This window comes from Diabrotica undecimpunctata, chromosome 8 (genome assembly GCF_040954645.1).
Source record: "Diabrotica undecimpunctata isolate CICGRU chromosome 8, icDiaUnde3, whole genome shotgun sequence".
Taxonomy (NCBI): domain Eukaryota; kingdom Metazoa; phylum Arthropoda; class Insecta; order Coleoptera; family Chrysomelidae; genus Diabrotica; species Diabrotica undecimpunctata.
The window spans coordinates 56,342,006-56,367,502 of record NC_092810.1 but is presented as its reverse complement, the minus strand read 5'-3'; the positions used below and the strand labels follow the sequence as shown (position 1 = coordinate 56,367,502).

At 34.0% G+C, this 25,497-nt stretch overlaps 1 protein-coding gene across 1 annotated transcript in view; it reads right to left on the bottom strand.

The window, feature by feature from the left end:
- The window catches only part of LOC140447584 (uncharacterized), a 45,718-nt gene extending 20,490 nt beyond the window's left edge, over nucleotides 1–25,228 (bottom strand). Inside the window, exons 1-4 of the mRNA XM_072540316.1 lie at nucleotides 25,051–25,228; nucleotides 13,384–13,656; nucleotides 13,086–13,193; nucleotides 6,342–6,505 (exon numbers count right to left, since the gene is read on the bottom strand). Coding sequence (XP_072396417.1) covers nucleotides 6,342–6,505; nucleotides 13,086–13,193; nucleotides 13,384–13,632 — 521 coding nt within the window. The 5' untranslated portion in view covers nucleotides 13,633–13,656; nucleotides 25,051–25,228. The remainder of the gene's footprint in view (nucleotides 1–6,341; nucleotides 6,506–13,085; nucleotides 13,194–13,383; nucleotides 13,657–25,050) is intronic.
- Nucleotides 25,229–25,497: the final 269 nt, after the last annotated feature.

The following is a 25,497-nucleotide window of genomic DNA, read 5'->3' as shown; positions in this document are numbered from 1 at the left end:
TTACCGAAATACAGATTCTGTCTTGGAATTTCTTATCTTCTTCTTAAATTGTTTCGGATGTTGGCGATCATCACGGCTATCTTTACTTTGTTTATTGCAGTGCGAAACAGTTCAGTGGTAGTCGTGTTATACCACTTTCGTAAATTTTGAAGCCAGGAAATGCGTCTTCCCGGTCCTCTCTTACCATTTACCTTACCTTGGAGAATCAGCTGGAGAAGGCCGTAACGTTCTTGATTTTTAATTACATGTCCTAGATATTCCAACTTTTTAGTTTTGACGGTCATGAGAATTTCACATTCTTTCCCCCATTCTACGCAGGACCTCCACATTAGTAACTCTGTCAACCCAGGATATACGTAAGATGCGCCTATAACACCACATTTTGAAAGCTTCGAGCCGATTCATAGATGCAACAGTCAGTGTCCACGCTTCCATTCCGTAGAGCAGAACTGTGAATATGTAGCAGTTCAATAGACGGCATTTTGTTTTTACTGATATGTCTCGATTGTTGAAAATGGTTCTCATTCTAACGAATGCTGCTTTTGCTTTTATTATTCGCTGTTTAGTTTCTGTTGAGTGGTCCCATTGGCTATTTAAATTGGTGCCTAGATATGTATATTGCTCGACTCTTTCGATATTCTGTTGGTTGATTGTAAGTTGAGCGTTTAGTATTGGTTTTTTACTAATTGTCATAAATTTGTTTTTCTTTATTTTAAGAGCTAGTCCGTATCTGTTGCTGACTTCTGTTATGCGATTTGTTAATATCTGTAAGTCATTTAGATTATCGGCAAAAACTATAGTGTCATCTGCATATCTAATGTTATTTAACCATTCACCGTTTATTAGTATTCCTTTCGCACAACTGTCTAAAGCTTCCTTAAATGCCCATTCAGAATAAATATTGAACAACAATAGAGACAAGATACAGCCCTGTCGTACTCCACGTCCTATTGCAATTTTATGCAATGCACTTTTGTACCGGAACGTAAGTAGTATTTTGTTTATTTCTAATTTATTACAATTCAACAGATTATCTTTTTACCAATTTATGGGTTGTTACTTTGTCTGCTAAAACAATTTTATGCATATTAATAAACACAGACATGTAATATTGGCATAATTACTATAACTTTTTTCATCTATATCTTTATAAGACAGCACCCTAATATGGGCTTTTTATAATTTCAGCATTTAATTTACTTTGTACCACTGACCTGATGATGCTTTGCAAATTTTAGAAAGCGAAACCGGTCGTTTTGGGTAGTAAAATTAAACTGATTGTGAGTAAGTCTAATTTATTTCTTTTACCTCTTTTGTCAAATGGACTCACACAAGCAACACATTCATGATTTTAATTATAGTACTTTATGTTAAAAAACTAAGTTCGTGTAACCTTCTGGCTAAGGTCTAGTGTTAGGGTTTTCAGGTCGCGCAAGCGCCCCTAACATGACTTAACGACTATTTTCGTAGCTGGGACCGACGGCTTTACGTGCCCTCCGAAGAACGGTGGCAGCTCAACTAAATTAGAAATTGAAAATACGGCTGCCACACTTTATGTTAAATATAATTGTTTAATCGAACCAACAATCTTTATTTATCAAGTAATATACATATAATTTGGCGACGAGATCGGTCTTAAACAATTTAAAGTTAAATTCATGTGCTTCGTTTTTAGCCGAGTGTTACTCAGCCCGTTCCATTTCTATTTCTCTTACGGGTGCATATGAATTGGCTCCCGCTTGCAGGTAATAAGCTCTACGGATAAAAAGGTTTGCGTGAATTGGCCCCCGAAGAAATTCTTGGAATTTAGGTAAGTAGGCGATCGATTTTATTGGGGCGGATGGCCGTAGAAAATGCAAGCTACTGAAATGTTAAGAGAACGGGTAAAACCCATGCTAGTGGCGAACAGTTTTGGATAAGATATAATTTCCACAAGTTGCCATGACAGAAGGACTACCAAACGTAGATTTTTATAACTCTAATTAGGATATCTAAACTTAGTGTTCAGTTATAGATAATTTGCTTCCATTTATAGTTCCTGTTCCTAGCCTGTTTTGTTTGTGTTTTTATTTCTATATCTGAATCCCACTTATCGTTTAGTACTACTCCTAAGTATCTGAATTTGTAAACTTGTTATAATTGAGTGTTATTTAGGTCAATGCGACAATTTTCATCGGTTTTGCTAATCACAATTACTTTAGTTTTTTGAAGATTTATTGCCAGTCCCATTGCTTTACTTGCATTATGAACTCTGTCTATAACTCTGTATATTTATAGTGTATTTTGTAATGTTTGTCTTCTATTTTTTCTGCTATCAGAACGTCTCTGTTAACGGTATCGTCTGCATTCTTAGTATTGTTAATATATTTACTTTTTATTTTTATGTCAGTTTCATCGCCGTCTAGTGCTTATTTGATTTTTTTTTTCGAGAATAATATAAGCTTTTATTAATATTGGGCCATATGGGCTATACTTAACTTTAACATTTTGATATAATTCTCATAAATTGACTGTTTTGCAATAATATTTAATGTAAATTGTTGTTTTTGCATACTAAACTTTTTCTACGACTTGATCGAGAATATGTTTTATATAGGTCAAAATAATTCTTAAATTATCGTTAACGTAAAGTTAATATAGGCAGGGAGAAAATCTATTCTCTCAGATTCAAAAATGTTTATTGCTTTCTTCTTCAGGTTCCTTCTCCTATCGGAGGTTGGAAATCATCATCGCTATTTTAATTTTATTGGCCGCGCTTTTGAATAATTCTAATGAGCTGCAACCGAACCACTTTCTCAAATTTCTTAGCCAGGATATTTTGCGTCGTCCTGGGTTTCTCTTCCCTTGTATCTTCCCTTACATAATTAATCTAAGTAATACGTACTTCTCGCCCCTCATTATATGACCCAGATATTGAATTTTTCTAATTTTAACAGTTTTTTTGACTTCACATTCTTTCTTCATTCTTTGTAACACCTCTATATTAGTTACTTTTTCAGTCCACGATATTCTGTGGATTCTCCTGTAGCACCACATTTCAAAGGAGTTTAATTTTTTGATTTCAGACAGTTTTATTATCCACGCTTCCATGCCGTATGGTAAAGTAGAAAAAACGTAACAAAGTAGCATTCTTGTGCGGATCTCTAGATTAAGGTTACGGTTGCAAAGTAAGTTCTTCAATTTTATGAACGTGTTTCTTGCCATTTCTATTCTAGATCTGATTTCTTTTGTTTGATCTCCATCTTCGGTTAGCCACGTTCCTAAATATTTATATGTTGTTACTCTTTCGATCGTTGTATTATTGGTGATCAAGTTATCTACATTTTGTGGTTTTTTTGAGAATATCATTGATTTCGTTTTCTTGAGATTCATTTGCAGTCCGTACCTTTCACATGCATTGTATACATGTTGTATTACGTACTGTAGATCTTCCATGTCACTTGCAAATATGCCCGCATCGTCCGCATATCTAATATTATTAATGCTATTTCCGTTGACCAAAATACCTTCCACAATATCCAATAAAGCTTCTTGAAATATCACTTCACTATAGACGTTGAATAAATGTTTATTGCTTTAAATTACAGTAATTACTTAAAGTAATGCTCTTAAAGTAGTGCTCATAATAAAATAAACATTTATTCCCCCATGGCCCTTGTTCGTCTGGGGGCCTTGTTTGAATATGCATTTAGAGTTCAAGTTAAATAGCAATCAAATATGGCACAGCCTTTTCGAACAACAATTTTTTTTCGTCTAGCTTAATTTTTTGTAGTTCATACAACAATTTTTCATGCTGGACTCTATCAAAAGCCTTCTGGTAGTCGATGAAACAGAGATATACTTTTTTTCTGGCAATCGAGGCATTTTTGAAAGAGTGTTTGAATTGCAAACAACACCTCTCTTGTTCCCAAGGCCTTTCTAAATCCAAACTGAGAGACACATGTCTATTTCACATTTTTGATAAATTCGATTCTGTATAATCTTTAAGAATATTGTTAGTTAGTGACTCATTAAGCTAATTCTTCTTCTTAACATGCCATACACCAAAGTGCGTAGGCGACTATCTCATTACTAGAATTCTGTTCTTGGCGGCGTGACACAGCTCGCCTGTATTGTGTATTACTGTCCATTCTTTAATATTCCTTAACCAGAATAATTGTTTGCAGCCAGCTTCTCTCCTACCTTCGATCTTTCCTTGTAGGAGTAACTGTGGTATTTCATATTTTGCTCCTCTCAATATGTGCCCAAGGTAACCATCCTTGCGTTTTTTAATTAATACAAAGAGTTCTCTTTCCACGCCGGCTCTCTTAAGGACGTCATCGTTTCAAACTCTATCCACCCAAGGTATGCGCATCATTCTTCTCAATGACCACATTTCAAATGCTTCATGTTTGTTGATAGATGTTTTTTTCAAAGTTCACGTTTCCATGCCATAAAGCAAGATGGACCATATGTAGCACTTGACGATTCTGTAGCGTATTTCGAAATTTAGGTTTTGATTACATAGGAGCGGTCTGAATTTCACAAAAGCTTGTCTTGCTATTTGTATTCGGGTTTTTATATCTTGTTGTGGATCCGATTGGTCATTGATTGTGGTGCCAAGGTATTTAAAAGTTTTCACGCGTTTTATGCGATCGTCACCTATGCATATTATCGGGTTTTCTGGAGGGTTTCTGCTAATGACCATATATTTCGTTTTTAAAATGTTGATTTTCAGGCCATATTTTTTACCTATGCTATTCACCATATTAAGTAATAACTGCTGATCTTCCAAATTATCAGTTATAATCACTGTGTCGTCCGCATAGCGTAGGTTGCTAATTGGTATGCCGTTCACCTTAATGCCTAATTCCGTGTCTTCTAATGCTTCCGCAAATATATTTTCAACATATAAATTAAAAAGCATCGGAGAGAGTATGCAGCCTTGGCGGACACCTTTCCGGATTTCAAATTCATCCGTATATTGGTCTTGAATAATCCTCACCTTTGCCATTTGGTTCCAGTATAGATTCTGAATAATTCTGAATTCAAAATTATTTAGAAGTTATTGTATTAAGGTATATAAAAACATATAGTTAAAACTTTTACAAGTGTCGTCAAAATTTATACAGTAGCAGCATAACGTTTTCGATCTAATCAGATCATCTTTAGTGCCTTATGTACTTGAAGCTAACAATGAATTTGTGGCTATGACATCCATATATGGGTTTATATCTTTACAAAATTAAATTATATGTTGACTCTAGGTCGATGACAATGGATCAAATTTAATACTTGAGGAGCTACATGTCTCTCTGCTCGGTGTTTTAACACGTGGTTCTTGTCAGTTAAGACGACACAGACCAACTGGCTGAGGTCTGAGTCTGTGTCGTCTTAACTGACAAGAACCACGTGTTAAAACACCGAGCAGAGAGACATGTAGCTCCGTCGTGTAGATACAAATTCATTGTTAGCTTCAAGTACATAAGGCACTGAATATGATCTGATTAGATCAAAAAACGTTATGCTGCTACTGTATAAATTTTGACGACACTTATAAAAGTTTTACCTATATGTTTTTATATACCTTAATACAATGGTAAAGTGTTTTAACTTCTGTATGTTTTGTAAAACGATGGTATACAGCCAACTACTGGGATTTTCCCATTAATTTTTTTATACATATAAATACTTGGGTCGAGAAATCCAAATTGCAAGCTACAAGAAACTGAATAGAAATAGAATCACTTTAGCATGGGCCGCATATGGAGCTTTATCAGACATCTTCAAAAGAAGCATACTAAATTATTTGAAAAAGAAGACGTTCGACCAATGTGTGCTTCCAGTCATAACTAACGGCGCCGAAACACTTTTCTTAACCCAGGTTACAGCAACCAAACTCAGAATAGCCCAAAGAAGCATGAGACGCTCGCTACTTGGACTGAATCTCAGATACAGGGTAAGAAATGAAGAAATAAGAGGCGTCACATGTCATAGAGCACATAACATACCTGGGCGGGCCATGTGGCCAGAATTAATGACAGGCAGTAGACCAAAAGAATTACAGTGTGGAGACCACGAGCAGACAGAAGAAGCAAAGGTAGATCACCTTTATGATGGACAGACGACGTCAAGAGAATCGCTGAAAATTAGCTGCAGGAAGCTTAAGAAAGGCCAAGAGAACTCAAAGAAATTAGGGGACGCTATGTTTAACTTTATACGCAAAAGGCTGGATGATAATTTATGTCTGTCTTTAAGTTTTTAGATAGCTGTGAATACATAACCAATTAAAACTACAGGGACTAATGTGATATAAACTGGGCCATTCGTAAAGACAGATTATGAGTAATCAAATATCTTACTTCATTGTGCCATTAAAACCAATTTTCCATTTTTTCATTGGCACTACAGGCATAAAAGTCATACCACCACCAGAAAAACTATCTTGATTGTACAAAGATAATACTGTCGCGTCCATAATTGTATTAGGTAATTCCTCGCTTTCTAGTACTCCATAATCAGGGTGCTAAAAGTAAATATTTTATATTTTAAATGTTTCATTATAATTTAATATTTTAGTTATTTGAAAACTAAGGCGAAAAAAAAACCTAAGGCTCAAAAACACATAAATGTTTGCTGGTTTGAATTATTATTGCACAAATGAGCGCCTGTCCTGCTATACGCGCTTCATTAACAATTAAGAAACAATAATTTAAAATAAAATAAGCCTAGAATTTTTATTGGGAGCTGATAGAAGAAGGCTTGAACTTATATTTAGATACTTGATGATTTCAAAAATAATATATTTTACTCGGGTTTTTGAGCCTTGAAAATCGTAATTTTGCGGTTTTTTTTTTAATTATTTCTATCTTAAAAACGATAATAAACGAACTATAAAGGAAACTTACAACAGACCTTTTTTGTTCACAATGATCCAAAAAACAAAACTTTATCCAAGTCAAAAAATTTATTGTTACAATGTGTTTCTTGGGAATTTATCTCTATTGTACAGCCAGCAATTGACGGATTTGTAGTTTACTGTTTTTATTTGCGAAAAAATAACTCAAATTCTGTTCTCTTGCTGTATGCTAAATTATTTAATTTTTTTCCCTAATCGGTGACAGTTTGTTTCCTGAAGTTTTAGTATTATATCTGCTAACTTATTTAAATTTTTTCCCTAATCGTAGTTAAGGTATGTATTCAGAAATAAAGCGTTGCCAACATTTATTTACAAATTGCTCTCTGTATAAATAATTAAATTTAAATAATTTAACATCTTCGTTTAAAAATCCAATTGGTTAATCTTCGTTTGAAGATCCAATTAAAAAATGATTTGGGGTTAGAGATTCAGATTCTATTGGAAGATGTCTTGTAGTCCGATGTCTCTTGGAAGTAAGTGGTCTTGAGTTTACTATGTTTTCTGCAGCTATGAGACAACTATAAAGTAATTGGTCAGCAGGGTTCTACTCTAGTCGTGAGACACGTAAATAAAGCTCCTCATCTTTTCTCCGTCCGTTTTCCAATAGTTAAATTTATTGGACCAAAATAATCCATACCAGTTTGTGTAAACGGAGCAGTAAATGTTGCAAGTCTACATGACGGTAGAAGTGACATTTCTGGTGGTTTTGGCTTAGCAAATTCGACCTCGCAATGTTGGCAACTGGTCCTAATCTTATTAACTAGTTGTCTATGTTCATAATTTCTATGGCGATATCTTTTGTGATAGTGTTTAAAAAAATTGTTTATTATTATCATATTTGAACCTTATTTTAGGTATCTCAGGAAAATGGGAATATTTTTCCGAGCGAACCCGAGTTTTTTTCTTTGCCTAACAGTACTTTTAGTGAGATGGTACTATGAGGCTAGCCCTCCACTTGCGATTTTTCGTCGCGGCCACAAAAAAATCGCTGCAATAAAAAATCTAGAGGGCGCCTCCACTGCGATTTATAAATCACTAAATTACATCACTTTTCCAATGGATAATATCGAAACTACTTGTGTAATCACTCCTTTGCTTCGGGCGAGAACTAAACGACGAAAGCATCGTTATTGGATTCATCTGTTTACAAATCAAAGATGTTTTAAAGGACAGTTTTATATGATATTTGAACAATAGTACTCAAAATCAAGGTAACGTAGCAAGTGGATACTTCTCTACGATCCCGGCAGGGGATAAATCTACTTTAGGAATAGCACACGTACCCACGCGAGCTCATGGATTTCCCCAGCCTCCCATCCCCGGGGAAACAATGTCCAAATCCAAAGCATTCCTCATACCACTTTCAAACTAACTAGCCAAGCATGGCGTTTTAACAACTTAAAACATTAAAAGGTATTTTCCATGAAAGACGAAACTACTAAATGACCTTCAATCTCCGGCGGCTCCAACACCCCCAATCAAGGTAGCGGTTGGAACAGGTTTGTAGCAGAGGGTGCTAAGAATTCCCGGAAAAAATCAGGATATTACAAATAGCGACAAATGCATATTTCTTTATACAATGTTAAAATTCGTATATCAGACCAGAAGATGATGGAACTGGAAAAACATAAAATGGGACGTCATCGGCCTCAGTGAAATAAGTCGAAGAGGAGAAGCCCAAATTACTCTTAAATCAGGACACGTATTCCATTTTAGAGATGAAGAAGACACTTTAAGTGGTGGAGTATGATTTATTATACATAGAAAGCATACACATAATTATAACTACACAGCAATAATTATGAGCAACTTTAATGCGTAAATGGGGTTTAAACAAGACGATGCAGAAGTAGCAATGGGTAAGTATGGCTATGGCGAAAGAAATGTACGAGGGCAAAGATTGATTGATAACAAACAAAACACAAATAATCGAAGTACTCAACAAATTTTCAATAGAAAGCGACCACAAATTATTCCGAGCTAAGATACTATTAAATGTTAAATTGGAAAGAACAAAAATGATTTTAAAAACAAGAAAAAAGAAATGGATTTCTCCAGAAAACAACGACCTGTATGAAGATATACTAACCAGACATATACAAGACTTGCAAGACGAAATAGAAGATGTAGATCAAGCAAATAATGGCATAATGAAGGCTCCAAAAAAAAAGAAAGGGAGTGTCAAACAATGCAATGTTAAAAGCATTGACAGAATGCCGAATAGACCATCGCTATACTAACATAATCAAATATATCTACCAAAATGCCAAAGCTACCGTAAGACTATCTGAACAAGAAACAAATAATTTCTGTATACAGCGAGAAGTACGGCAAGGAGACACCGTTTCTCCAAAGCTATTCACGACGCTTTTAGAACATACTAGTAAGAACGCACATTTGAATGAGCATGGTATCAACATAAATGGAGAGAAGCTCAGTCACTTGAGATTTACAGATATCATGACATCTGTATGATGACAAATAATGACTAATCGGGTCCTTAATCAAAGTATTGCTGTTAATGACAGGGATATTGTGCAGACTACATCGTATAAGTACTTGGGACATGAAATTCGGTAGGGCAGAGATAACCAGACATGTGAGGTCCTACGTTGAATAGGATTAGCCCGGGCAGCGTTTGGTAAACTAAACTAGGTATTTAAATAGGGTATACCAATATGCCTCAAAACGAAAATTTTTGATCAATGTGTGTTACCTGTACTCACTTATGGAGCGGAAACATTGACACTCACAAAAAAGGTAGTTAATAAGATTCGCGTGACTCAGATGGCTATGGAGCGCCAGATGTTGGGTGTCTCTCTGAAAGACCGAATCCCAAACGAATAAATACGTCGTAGAACAAAAACAGACGCCATAGAAAAATTCGCGTAGGTAAAATGGAATTTGATAGGAGACGTCGTCAGATTATCAGACAAACGATGGACAAAACATATTTTAGAGTGGAGACCAAGGCAAAAAGCAATACGGAGCAGAGGACGCCCACCAACTAGATGGACTGACGACCTGAAGCATGTTAGCAATAACTGGATAAAAGCCGCACAAGACAGAGATAGATGGAAAGAGCTGAGGGGGACCTATGTCTAGCAGTGGACGCATACATGTTAATGATGATGATTAAAATTAAGTGGTACTTAAAATTAGAATCCATAGTACTTAAAATGCACCCAACATTTTCAGCATATTCCTCGCTGCATGACATTATAAAAAAATTAAAAATTAAATATTCTTGAAGACACACCAGGCTTAGCTGGTTTCAGAATCGCGACTTAACAATCGTAAGTAGTAAGTAGATGCATATCTGTGCTTGTCCGTATAATGTCGTTGTGGTAGGCGACTTTCGCCGTAAAAGTAAGATAAGTTGCGTTTTCTTAATCGCTGTGATTATTTAGTCTGAAAGGAATTGACTTGCGCATCTAAACAATCGCGCGGCTACAAATAGCAAGTGGAGAGCTAGCCTTAGTTTAATTATACCGCATTCAATATTGATTTCGTCTATTACTAACAAGTTGGCAACCTAGAACTAACATGAATTTACCATTTTAAAAAACTGATCATACCAATGATCCAGAACTATGTTAGTAGACGAGAACTATATCGGAACTAAAAGTGAAGATGATTTATATTAACCATAAATATCACAACAAAGACCTAAGACCACTAATACGAAAAAAGCCTGTTCTGAGATCGACAAATGTCTCAAAATTCATAAAACCGGTAAGCAGTGGTAGTGACAGTAATGACTGGGAGACGGATAAAAAGGCTGAATTTTTTTTAGTGGTACAATAATATAGACTTAAGCCATTAAGATACGAAACATTGTTGCAATTTTATTTTTCTTCCCCTTTAAAGTTGGTAAATGTTCAACTAATCGGGAGTGGTAACTTGCATTATCCATTACAATAACTGAATCTAACAATAAAACACTGAAAACTTGGTTTTCAAAACTTCCACAAAATATATTATAATATGTTATCACTACAGCTCTTTTGGCAGAGTATCTTTTTTAAGTGATCTATTTTTGGTATGTGTTTACATTTTGTAGTCTTTAACTGAATAGATTGAGGAGGGGAGAACTGTTTATCTCAAGTTGATCATTCAGAATCTAGAAAGTAAAGTACGTATGTAGAATTTTATTTTCTATTATTGAATGCCCTTTTAACTTCTGGTATACGTTTGATAAAAGTTCTACCAGTTTGACCGATGTAGTTTTTGGCTAGTTGCCACATTTAAGTTTGAGTGTTAGACGAGATAATGCAAGCCGCCAATTTCATTAAAGCCAGGCCTCTAAATTTCCGTAATTTCGGTATGATTTGTGAATACGTTTTTTTTTTAAATTCAGCGGGCAGCGGAAATAGACATGCTGATATTTTCAATAACTTTTAATGGCTTACAATGGTAGCATATTTGGCTTCAGTGCCCTTAACGAGCTGAACTTAAGTCTATACGGAAAAGATAACCACATGATTCAAGTTGAAGATAAAAAGAAAAATATGATAAAAAACTTGACCTTTGGCAAATTGTACAGTTAAATAACTATTATCATTTTCATACACTGGTAGTGTTTTGAAATCCTCTGGTCGGAAAATGAAAAACTTTCGTTTCGGGATTATTTTCCAGAATCCGACAAAAATAAAAACTGGATAACTGGACTTTTCAACGCCGTTGTTTCAGATATCATCGGCGTGGCAACGATACAGGAAAATCAAGTGATATACATAGCATATGATTCAGCTTTAAAACATCTTTTCAAAAAATCTTCATTATCAAGTTTGTGGGTGAATATAAAAAAAGCTTATAAAATGATATCAGAAAAACAATTGAAACATTTACTGCTTTTCTCATCCACATACCTCGGTGAAAAGGGATTTACTGCTCTTGTATATATCAAAAACAAATACAAAAACAAACAAGTAAAAACGTCAACCCAAATATAATACATTTAGTAGTCAAAAAGCAGCACCAACTCTCACTTAAATACAATATTTTTAATTTTCATTTTAGTACTTAAATAAATTATTCTAAATTTATTTTTGGGCTCTTTATTACGGGAGTCCTTAAAATTGTGTTTGATTTTCTTGGGGTCCGTGGACTGGGAAAGGTTAAGAAACGCTGCTCTATTGGATTTAAGTCTGGACTCCTTGGGGGTCATGGTATTGATGGAATGTCAATTTCATTCAAGTAATCCTGTGCTATTTTTGCAATGTCAGGACGAACATAATCTTGCGTCAGACAAAAGTTTTCTTCAACAAATGGGGCAAATCACACTATATGACCTTCTAAACATTGCTCAATATACCTTTGTATATTGTTACAAGTTCTGTATAAGGATCTAGGGAAATGCCTGCTCACACTATTAAAATACCTCTACCAAATTGAATTGTGGGAGTAAAACAACACTAATGATAACGTTCATCAACTCTTCTCCAAATCTTGTGCCACCAATCTAATAAGTATCTGTTAAACTTTTATTCATTCGTGAAGAGTACTCCATCCCATTTTTTAATACCCTTATTAGGATGTTCGTGAGCAAAATGTAAACGTTGCTTCCGATAATCTGCTGTTAATAAGAATCTCGTGACAGGTATTCTGGATCTTACGCCATATTCATTAAATTATCTTCAAACGGTATTGACATGCTTGTATTGCCATGATTTAATCGTTCAACAAGTACTGGTGCAGATATTGTGCGATCACCTAACGCATGCTATCTAATTCACCGATCTTCAACTTGACTTGTGAAGCTTCGTTTACCTTGACCTGGCGTCCTAGTGTATTGTCCTATTTCCCAAAATCTTTGTATTTCATCAAACACTGTACTTCGAGAAATTCCTAAAGCATTTTCGATCTAACGATCTTGTAAATAAACAGCTCGTGCTGCTTCTTCTTTTGTCATCATTTTTTATTGCAATTTTTGAAAACGAGGAAACAAATGAAATTAAAGCCAAACACGTAAAATAGCAAAATAAACTTCAAATAATGCTGTTGAATTTAAAAAACTTATAATAGTAACAAAAAACTTGTGTAGAACTGTTGTTGTTCCCCAAAATCATCTAAATAGGTTCAAACAAAACAAATAATATTATTGCTGTTTAGTGGTAAAATACAACCTTAAAGTCTCTCGATAGATGATTAGTATAAAAATATTTATTAAAATATTCTTTCTTACCACAATATAAACTAATCCAACGATTTTGCCACCATGTCGCCGCTCCATACCAGCGCAATAGTATATTCCAGTTTGAGATGCAGCTTGAAAATAGACTGCATCAAATGCCTAAAAATTTATTAGAACTAGTCAAAGAAACGTATGAGAAAAGTACTTATCTATTTTGAGGACAATTTCCGATGTAAAAATCGACGATATAAGTAGTTTTTCTATGGGAAAAAAGTCCAGAAAAGAATTTAATAGATATAAAACAACAACAGCGAGTATCTAATTTTTATTAATTTTAGTAAATACTTACAAGATTATGGTTGGATAACATCTGAAGCTTTTCCAAATTATGTATCTTCTCAATGTTGTTTTTACCATATATATAATATTTAAACCTTTTTATAAATATCAACAAACTTATTACGATATATTTAATATAATACCATTTTCCTTTCTGAGCATAAACATTAAAAATCTTTTTTGGGTGTTCTTTTTTACTATGTTTTATTAAAACTGCTCCAAGGATCAGAGTAACCAATACATATCCAAAAATAATCATCGCCTTCACAAATTGCTTCTTAGCCTAAAATATAACATATAATTAAAAAGTTACATAGTTAAATAGACAACGACAATTGCAAAATATTGTTCTAAATTTGTTTTTTGTAACATGTCAGTTTTCATCTGAGGTACCATAGCCATTAAATTCGACATTTTTTGTAAAGACAATGAAGCCGACTCAATATGCTATCAAAAAAATTATTTACGGCACATCCTACAATATACACAATGCACAATGCCAATTAGTTGCAAAACAACCTCTTCATACACGGTACTCTAGTTAAAAAAAACATTTTTTTTGTTTAAATGAACTGCTTTTTGCAGAAAGGCTTCACTCTATTTAAAAAAAAATGTGTGTTTGACACAAATATAGTCTATATATCAAATTAAAGTGATTGATGCACAAAGGACAAAAGTTCCATTTACCCCTACAATTTTATGAAGTTTTATGCCGAACTTACCCAAGTCAGTGACATATCTATCCTGTATAAATTTTCCGTGATTGTCTTATTAAACAATGTGATTCGTGCGCTTTGTCAGTGTTAGTGTTGAGCACATGTTGATGTGTTGTTAACGTTTTGCTACTAAGCCAAAATACCAAAGAGCTGATAGGCAAAAGAAGACAGCTGACGCAAAAATACGGCTCCAACTAACATAAATAAATATTATTTACTAAAGTGCCACAGCTAGCGTAAGACTATCTGAACAAGAAACAAATAAATTCTATATACATCGAGGAGTATGATAAGGCTTTTAGAACATACTTGTAAGCAGGCACATTTGGACGAGCATGATATCAACATAAATGGAGAGAAGCTTAGTCATCTGAGATTTGCAGATGACATCGTTCTTATAGCCGATCATATCGATGATGCAATAATTATGTTTGAAAAATTATACCACGCTTCCTTGAAAGTCGGATTAAAAATTAATATGAACAAGACGCAAATAATGACTAATCTGGTGCTAAATCGAAATATTGCTGTTTATGGAAGGGATATTGTGTAGACTACATCGTATAAGTACTTAGGACATGAAATTCGGTTAAGCAGAGATAACCAGACATGTGAGCTCCCACGTCGTATAGGATTAGCCTGGGCAGCGTTTGGTAAATTAAACTATATATTTAAATCGATCTACCCGTATGCCCCAAAAGGAAAATCTTTGACCAATGTGTGTTACCTTTAATCACTTATGGAGCGGAAATAGTAACACTCACAAAAAAGGTAGTGAATAAGAGTCGCGTGACTCAGAGGGAAATGGAGCGCCAGATGTTGGATGTCTCTCTGAGAGACCGAATCTCAAACGAAGAAATACGTCGTAGAACAAGAACAACAGACGTCATCGAAAAAATCCGTCGCTAAAATGGAATTGGACAGGGCACGTCGCCATATTATCAGGCAACCAATGGATAAAACGTATTGTCGGGTGGAGACCAAGACAAGAAGCAATACGGAGCAGAGGACGCCCACCAACTAGATGAACTGATGACCTGAAGCGTGTTAGCAATAACTGGATGCAAGTCGCACAAGACAGACACAGATGGAAAGAGCCGAGGGAGACCTATGTCCAGCAGTGCACGCTGGTCAGGTTGATGATAATGATGATAATCATCATAATCGTAATTATAATCATCACCATCAACATGTATGCGTTCACTGCTGGACATAGGTCTTCCTCAGCTCTTTATATCTGTCTCTGTCGTGTGTGGCTTGCATCCAGTTATTGCTAACAGGCTTCAGGTCGTCAGTCCATCTAGATGGTGGGCGTCCTCTCTTCGTATTGCTTCTTGACTTGGTCTCCACTCTAAAATACGTTTTGTCTATCGGTTGTCTGATAATCTGGCAACGTGTCCTACCAAATTTTATTTTAACGACACGATTTTTTCGATATCGTCTGTTGTTTTTGTTCTACGACGTATTTATTCGTTTGGGATTCGGTCTCTCAGAGAGATACCCAACAACTGGCGCTCCATAGCCATCTAAATCACGCGGATATTATTATCTACCTTTTTTGTGAGTGTTAATGTTTCCGCTCTATAACTAAGTATAAGTATAGTACATACATACGCTTCCCAGGCTAATCCAATGCGACTTGGGAGCTCACATGTCTGGCTATCTCTGCCCAACCGAATTTTATGTCCTAGATTACTCATACGATTAAGTATGGACAATATCTCTTCCATCAAGAGCGATATTTCGATTTAGCACCAGATTAGTCCTTATTTGCGTCTTGTTTATATTAATCTTGAGGCCGAACTCCAAGGAAGCGTGATATAATTTTTCAAACATTATTAGTGCATTATCCATATCGGCTATAAGGACGATATCATCTTCAAATCTCAAATGACTGAGCTTCTTTCTATTTATGTTGATACCATGCTGGTTTAGATATGACTTCTTACAAGTAGGTTTTAAAAGCATCGTGAATAGCTTTGGAGAGAGATGATGATAATGATGTTGACATTTTGGTTTTTAGCTGTTCGTTACCTCTTAAAAATATAAGTGATAAACCAAGAAAATAAAGTAAAAACCTGAAAATTATCCACGAAATAAAATTTAAAAAGCTGAAACGAGTAGTAGGGAATATTTATATTACAATGATAGTTTTGTTACAGATAAAAGATTTAAAAAACCTTGCAGGTAAAATTTAAGGTTATGATTTTAAGTTGGGATAATATAATAAATATGTTTTTAGGTGCAAAAGAAACTGTTTTGTTAAAATATCTGAAGATGAAAGACTATAAACATGTTTATTCGTTTTATAATTTAAATTGTTAAGATAAAAAGATATTTTCGTTTAAGTATAATCGAGATTACCAATATTCATTAACGACCTTCGAAAAAAAAAAAAATCTCAAAGAAAAGCCGTACAGTTACAACTTTTTCGTTAAGAAATCAGAAGATTTAACCCTTGCGGAATTGCTTTATTAGAAACAGCTACAATCAAGGGAGGTCAATATATGTCCACACATTGTGGCATATCCATTTTACCCCGTATATAACAAAACACCGAAAAATATACTTACTCATTTTTTTTGCGTTTTTAAGATTAATAATATAAGCATTTTCGAGTCTCTTTATAATAATTTTAATTGCTATTTCGTTTGAGTGCAAGAGACCGATTTTGGGAGAATGAATCGAGAAGCGGATTGTGTTCTGAACGGTAGACTTGGTTCTAGGCAGATAGCTTAAAAAAAACCGAAAATATTTTTGTTAAATTCCAAGAGTTTAACAGAAGAAAAAGAAGAAGAAGGTGAATGTAATCTCAAAATACTATTTAGCAGTATTTGTTTAGTGGATTTGTTTGTTGGATGCTGTAGTCCATGCGAAAATGTTTTGAAAAACAGCGTTTCCAAGGTTTTAAGAAGTCCACATGGTTTTAAGTGAAAATTAAGTAGCCGAGTTTTGAAGAATAGGTTTTGTTATCATCCAAGATAACCTGAAGCCCAATTCGATGTTCGACCTTCCTAAGACTTGTCCATTTTGTGTCTCCATGGGTCAATTCAGATCATTTTTTCAAGGTAATAAACTTTCTTCATAACTTAAAAAGAAATACACAGCCAGTAAAGCAAAGTAGTTTTTGTTAAATTTTGTAAGTAAAATAAACATTCTTTGTTAATATAATAAGATTTGCTTTTATGACAAATTAAAAAATTATAAATAAATAAAATTTTAATTTTATGGATCAGTTAATTGTCATATTTTAGTTTTCATATTATTGTGATATTATTACTAATTCAGAAAAGTTTGATATTTCATTTCGACATATGACAGTCAGTATTATCCCTTTTCTGTCATTTTGTACATAACAAAAATTTTAAATTCTGTTTTGTTTACATTAAGGTTAAACTTAATGTAAAGTTTGTTGATAAATTTGGATAATTTTATTTGTAATTACTGTTTATGTGACATAATAATAAATATGTAATGTTTCTCTTTAAACCAGGAGTTTAAAATTATTTCTTTTAAAAAGATTTTCGCCCTTAAAATATTTTAGGAAAGAAAAGCCTTTCTGTCTAACCAGCAAGAATTAGTTAGTTAAACTATTTTGGTTAGTTAGTTTTTTTAGTCCCTCAAATAAAGAAACCCTTATCCACGACCTAACTTTTCAACCAAAACACGAGTAGCCGTTCGCAAACGTTTCAGTATTTGCTTATTCTATCTCCAGCCCACTAATTGTTCAGTTCTCCCAAACAAAAACATGCTTCTTTATTAAAACTATTTTTCTCACTTCTGATAACCTAGCAATCGGGACAATATACGATGATCTGCCGAATTTTTTATACCACAAATCGTAATAATCTAGTATGGTGTCATCATTAGCTCCCATCAAAATAAAAATACCAAAACTAGCCAAAAAAGTAAAGACAAAATCTCGGTATCATCCATTTTTGGCACGTTTGTACGCTCAACTTCTTCATTGCTATTTATTTTTGCACAAGATTTTTCAGTATTTCTGGAGTAAAGAATTTTTGGAACAACTTATATAAATGAGGCGTGCCACAGTTTCTATCAATTGTATAGAAACTTGAACTAGCCTTGGTGGAATTTTTAATGTCGTCGTCTTCGTTTAACACTTCAATATGGACTTTATTTTTAATCACGTCTGAGCCACTATTGCCGAAACTAATGTCTTGCAGAACCTCAATCAAGGTTTTATGCCACTTAAAATTTTTTCTGCGTTAGATATTTACTAATTTTCAGTTTTATTATTATTATTATATATATATATATATATATATATATATATATATATATATATATATATAATCTGTGGGTGAAAGCCATAAGCTGACATGTCCTAAAATCACAATTTGAGGTTATGCGTTCCCTGAATAGATGTGGTTCATTTCCACATAGTAGCAAAACATGACATGTCTACGTTGAACCATAGAATGAGAAAGAGCCTCGGCATTTAATGACATGTTATTTTTGATGGGTTCAAAGAACGTCAAAAGCTAATATGTTTTGTAGTACAATATGATATAACTTTATAGTGTGTGAGCAGAGCAGGTCAAAAAAAGGTGACATGTCGGGGATTTACAACTTAAACTTCTGCAATCCTCCTGAAATTTGTGCAACTGTTCACAATATTGTTACTTCTACCAATTTTAATGTCAGTGACGATATTTCTAATAACCATCGTGCAAGTAGGTACATCTGCAATGGAAATTCTTTCAGATTCGGCCTTAGCTTCTTGGTAATCAGTACCACAGGAAAATAATTTATGTGATGAGGATTTATTTGAACATAGTTCAGATGACTACATACCGGATACTGAAAGTGATAGCAATAGCTTAGCTGTGTATTCTAACAGAAGAAATGTCCAGAAGAAGCTTAAGAAAGATAGGAATAATAAAACCTTTACTGATTTAAGAACAGATACAGTTCCGCAGAAAACACATTATGAAGAAGGTAAGAGAAAGTGAATAAAAAAAAAGAAAATGTTGGGGCTAGAGTACACATTGAGAAAAGGTATTGTGCATAGGGTTAAAAAATTTGTGCCTCTAGAAAAATGTTGTCAAATAAAATATCACAACAAAATAAGTGTAGAGATGCAAGAGCAAATTCATGAAGAATTCTACAAGTTGGGTGATACCGTTTACCAAGACCAAGGGTTGATGGATGGGGTTAGGATATGCGAGAAAAACACATACAGAAAAGGGAGAGGTACAGATAATACGCGTTTCAATAATCGTGTAATTACAGTCAAGTATGTACTGACTTTAAATGAGAGTAGAACAGAAGTATGTAAAATTTTCTTTCAAAATGTTTATGGTGTAACAAGAGAAAAATGCAATGTTATTGCTCAAAAGAAAAGAGCTTCAAAAACTGACATTTGTCCAATGACAGGAAGTGGCAAACATCCACCACGTAGTGAATTATTAGAAGAAAGACTTGATATACTAAACCATATTCAAAGTTTTCCTAGGTTTCAAAGCCACTATTTACGTCGACATACAAATAAATATTACCTATCGCACACGCTAAATGTACGGAAAATGTATGAGTTATATAAAGAAAATAAAAAATCAGTAGGTGAAAAGCCAGCTTCTTATCGATTGTACTGTATTGTATTTAAAACAACAGGGTACAAAATCAAAAAACCTTCAATGGACACTTGTAAGAACTGTAATATCTTCAAAACACAATTAAAAAATTCAAAATTCAAATACAGATGAACGTATGAATATTGAGAAGAATAAGTTAGAACACGAAACTGCATATAAACTAGCCTATCGTTCAAAACAAGAAGACAAAAAAGCGGCAATGGAAAATACCAATGAAAGAGTTATGGTGTTTGATTTGCAAAAGTGTTTGCCTACACCTGATCTGACAACAAATGAAATATATTACAAACGTCAACTGTGTACACTCAATAAAATGGTTCGGGATACATAGTTACAGTAGGTCATACAAGTGGTATGACCTACTGCTACATGTGGTATAAAGCAATATCCGGTAGAGGATCAGATGATACAGCTTCTTGTTTACATAAACATATACAAGAAAATATACCAAACAGTATTACATATTTAACAACATATAGTGACACATGTTCTGCCCAGAACCGAAATATAAATTTTTCTATCAAGATGTTAATAACATTGAAGAAACATTTATCCTTGGAAATCGTTGACCAAAAGTTTTTAGAGCCCGGTCATACACATCTAGAATGCGACGCAGATCACGCTCGCATTGAAAGTGCAAAGAAATCAAGTGACATCAAAATTTTAATTCCACATGACTAGTTGCAGTTTGTACGGACAGTGCGTGGCAAGTTACCTGTTCGTGTAGTTAAGATGAGGAATAATGACTTCTTTTCTTTTTCATCGTTAATTAAAGACATTCATATTAAAAGAACATCTGACACAATTGGAGACAAAATAAACTGGTTAAATATTAGGTGGATTCGGTATACAAAACATTCAGATGTCATTTCATTTAAATATTCACTTGATCGTGATGCACCGTTTCGTAAACTAAATTTGTTGAAGAATCGTCGTTCTGTCGGTAGGCCAAGTGAAGTCACTGTTTCTTTGGCACATAATGGACCAGTTCCCATTAACCCACTAAAGAAGAAAGACTTACTAAGCATACTGCCGCTATTGGATCCTGTTTACCATGGTTTCTATACTAATCTAACAACAAGCAGTACCAGGAAAACCACACGGCCAATCGGTAAGTGCGACATCCCATCCAAGCCCAAAGTCTCGTCGGCTTTTCGTAACAGACTTTGATGATTTTACGTAGCGCTTTATAGTGGCGGACATTTCAAAGCCTATTATAGGACCTAATTTTTTTCACATATTGCTCTCCTAGTAGACATTGCTAACTAGTGCTTAATAGACAGTACTACAACTCTTCGAACGAAGGGACTCGTTAAAGATTGTTTCGATAGCAGCGTAAAGACAATCGCGGAAGTGTCGCGCTACCATATGCTGTTAGCTTAGTTTCCGGAAATCACACGACCCGCTGGTATTCTAAAAGACATTCAACATCAAACCAACCATCAAACCAACCACATCGATACAACACCAGGTCCACCCGTTCTCTCTAAGCCTCGACGATTAGCATCTGACAAATTGCAATGGACTAAAAAAAAATTCGAAAATATTAAAAATAGAGAATTTGATAGATCTCAAATATGTAAACACGCATGGGATAATGAACATAGGGTTCAATGGAATGATTCAAATATAGTCCTAAAAGAAACGAATGGTAAAAAGAGAAAAATCAAAGAAGCGGCTTTAATTATGCTAAATGAGACCAATTGTGTCGAGAAATCCTCAGCAGAATGTAGTAGGATCTGGTTACCCATATTGAAAGAGAAAGTTATTAAAAGGAAAATACCAGTATTGGTAAGTCAGTAACATATAGAGAATACATCATTTATGTTTTTTAAATAGCAAACATATAAAATCGGAATTTGGTGTTTATTGAAGGTAAACTAATTGCACGATCAAATACTTACCATGTCGGGATAGTATTATGAGGTTTTTTCCTGGTTTTTCCCTTATAATTTACTATGGAATCACTAACAGGAGAATTTTACTATCATCATGGCATGTATTTGTCTTTTTAAAGACGAATTACATGTTATGATCTTTTCTGACGGATATTCTCAAGTTAAAGTTGATTTCATGTAATCGAATAAACTATCTCATAAGTAAAGTCGTCCCAGGAACGCAACTCAACAATCATGACAATATCATTTTAAAGTCGTCTACTTTAAAATGTATAATGTATGTCTGAATTGTCAATATAGATGAGTCAGATAAAATTAAATTGTTAGAAGAATTTTTCACTAAGTAACAAAAAACAAAATTTGTTTAATTTACTAATGTTTGTATTTTGAGAACAATTTCTGAAGTAGAAATTGAAATGTCAATAAACGTATTTTAACCTTTAATTGTGGCTTATTCCCATTTAAATAGTAATTACAATAGATTTAGTTAGAGCATATAACCAGATACCAGTAGCCACCGAAGATATACCAAAAACTTCCGTTACCACACCATTTGGACTGTACGCATATTTATATATGCCTTTTGGTTTAAGAAACGCAGGACAGACCTTCCAGAGTCTCGATTTCGCCTACGCCTTCATCGATGACATTCTCATTGCATCAGAATCCGAAGAGCAGCATACATCGCATTTAGAAGAAATTTTCGAAAGGCATAATCAATTTGGCGTTGTGATTATTCCAGCAAACTGTCAGTTCGGCAAAAACGAGACTTCATTTTTGGGATATACAGTATCAGCAGCAGGACTCAAACCTCCCCAGGAAAAAGTAGCAGATGTACAAAATTTTACCCATCCTAAAACAGTGAAATACCTGCGTAGATTTCTAGGTATGTTAAACTTCTACCGAAGGTATAATATCCTAATATCCCACTATATAATGTCCTAAAAGGAAATGTCAAAGGAAAAGCACCAATTAAATGTGCTGGAGCTGTATTACAACAAAAAAAGGATACAAGTATGAAACCTTTAGCTTTCTTTTTCAAAAAATTCTCACCTAGTGAAAAGAAATATAGTGCGTACGACAGAGAATTATTTGCTATATATTTAGCTATAAAACATTTTAGACAAAGACATAACCATATACACTGATTACAAACCAATCATCTTACCATTTACACAAAAGCTAGACAAATACAGTCCTAGACAATTTCGATATTTAGATTTGATAGAACACGCATCCACACAACCACGGAACAGGTGTATATCATATCCCAGTGGAAACCCGCGGCGGAAACCACAAGGAAGTTAAGTTTGTTCAGAAAAGAGAAGAAGTAAAAAAGTTCATTTGTAGTTTTTAAGGTATTGAATCGCTCAGATTTCAATATTGGACCCTCTTACCCTAGCATGAATGAATATAGTACTTGCCTAGGATTTCAAAACCTTATCCAAGTGGAAAAAATGGGAAAAAGAAAAAAGGTGTCTAACAATGAAAATGGAGTTACACAAGAAACAGGCAAGCCTTCTTTCAATATCTGCGAAAAAAACCACAACGATATGAACCTTGTTTTGCCAAAAGTGACTAATTAAAGTGCGTAATATTCACGACATGTTTACTTAACCTTTTAGTAGTTAAAGGATTATCAAATGAATAATCCCGGTACTGTCTCAACTTATACCTGGACGGAAGACAAATCAAAAAACTCATCAGGCGAGGTTGCTTCTATGGTATTCAAGGTATTTTGTTCAGCTGATTTCTCAGGATATGACTTCATTCGTTTGGTGTTTGATGGTTGCGCTGAACAAAATAAGAATATAAATATTTTAACTATGTGCTGTCAGTTTTTGGATAGCTGTCCTCCAGCAAATATACGAAAAATTAAAACAGTCTTTCCTGTAACAGGGCACTCATTCCTTTCTACTGACAGAGTATTTGGTATGATGGAGAAAACATTAAAAAAATCAACATAATTGTGACAAAAGAAGAATATCATGAAATTTTTAAGAATTATGGGACGATTTAGTTGATTGGAAGTGATTAAGTACCGTTGGACTGGAAACAAGAAGAGAAAATTTTTATGAAAACAATGGCTCAATTTCTCAACTTTAAATCCTCCTACTGATGAATCTTCTTCTTCTTCATGTGCCGAGCTCGATTATCGAGCGTTGGCGTAATTTTGTTGACGGCAGCTCAGAAAAGAGATGCAGAGGATCTGTTAAACCAATCTCTCAGGTTTCTAAGCCATGACGTTCTTCTTCGACCTGGCCCTCTTCTTCCGTCTACCTTGCCTTGTATTATTAAATGGAGTATATTATATCTCTCTGGGTGGCGCATAACATGGCCAAAATATTCAAGTTTGCGATTTTTAACTGTTTTGACGACTTCCGTAACTTTTCCCTTCCGATGCAAAACAACTTCGTTACGAACTCTATCCACCCAACTTATTCGTAGGATTCTCCGATACACCGAGATTTCAAAGGCTGATGAATAGTTCTTTGAAAAACTAAATTGGGAAACAGTTTTTAAAATTCATTTAGAATAGATATAACACTTATTGTAAGCATCTCTTTAATGTTCACATCAAAGAGATGGTTACATTGTTTGTTACACGTTTAGACTTTATTATTGTATTGCCAGAATCAAAAAAGTAGTTTAGATAATCCACAAAATCATTACCTAACTGCCAGATTAACTTCTGTAACAAAGATTTAGACTTTAGGTATAAATACAAATAGGGTCCGACCAGTCGGTGTTGCCCCTTTACGTGACAAAATTCTTTCGACACAATATTGAATTAAATGAGAATGAATATTTTGAATAGCTTATAAGTATGTTGAAGGAAACGTACTTTTAAACAAATTCAGTGATGCATAAAATTCAACAAAACAATTTTTATCAGTTTATGATAAAAGAATTGGCATCTCGGGCCCGTTGGACCCACCTTTCTCTGATAAGGGTCAACAAAAAAAAAATTGGTTTTTTGGGACCGTTTTTGGAAAAATAAATGGTTCGTAGATATGTAATATGCAATAAATTTCGAAAGCAAGATAATTTTTAAAATTGTTTGGACATATTGCATACTTGAATGTGGTGTTTTTAACAACTTTTTTAACAAAATAGATACGTTTAAAAATAAAAGCACTTTACTTTTAACAAAATTTATATTTTTTGCTGACAAGCCCTGACCAAAATCGACAAAAAAAATTATAAGATGTAGAAATCTTGACTTGACTAATTCTTCAAAAATTAATTATTAAAATTTATTTTTAGCATTGTTTGAATACAATAGATGCCGCTAGTTTTAAAATATTTTAGGAAAGCATATCACCTTTCTGCAGATTATGTATAAGATTAGTGGTCTCATTATTAGCAGTTTTGTTTTTTCTACCTTCTGTGTGTATGTATACATGTTATGCCGGTAGTCATAAAATATTAACATAAATCTTACCTTTATTATAACAACAAATTTAAAAAAACACTTCACTAATAGCCTGCAATACAAATACGGAGAGTATGTTTAGCAGATTTCTTTTATATAAATTTTTGTATACACAGAATCATAAAGTAAAATTATTATAAATATCAAAAACAACACCAGTCTGATTAACTCGTTAGTTTTAGTCGAGTCTATTTATCAGTCTGGTCTTATCAGTTAATTAATTTATCTTTTGCTACACTTTACAAAACATTTTAAAATTGATACAAGGTTTAATGTTCTGGTATATTTGGAAATTTATAAGAAAGAACTTGTTGCATTATTTTAGAATTCCAAATATTCTTTTTCGTTCTTCGGTAATCATTTGAATATTTTCTTCTACTTTCTTCTTCATGTACCATGTCTTTTCAGAACGTTGGTTACCGTCATAGATATCTTAATTTTATTCACTGCCACACT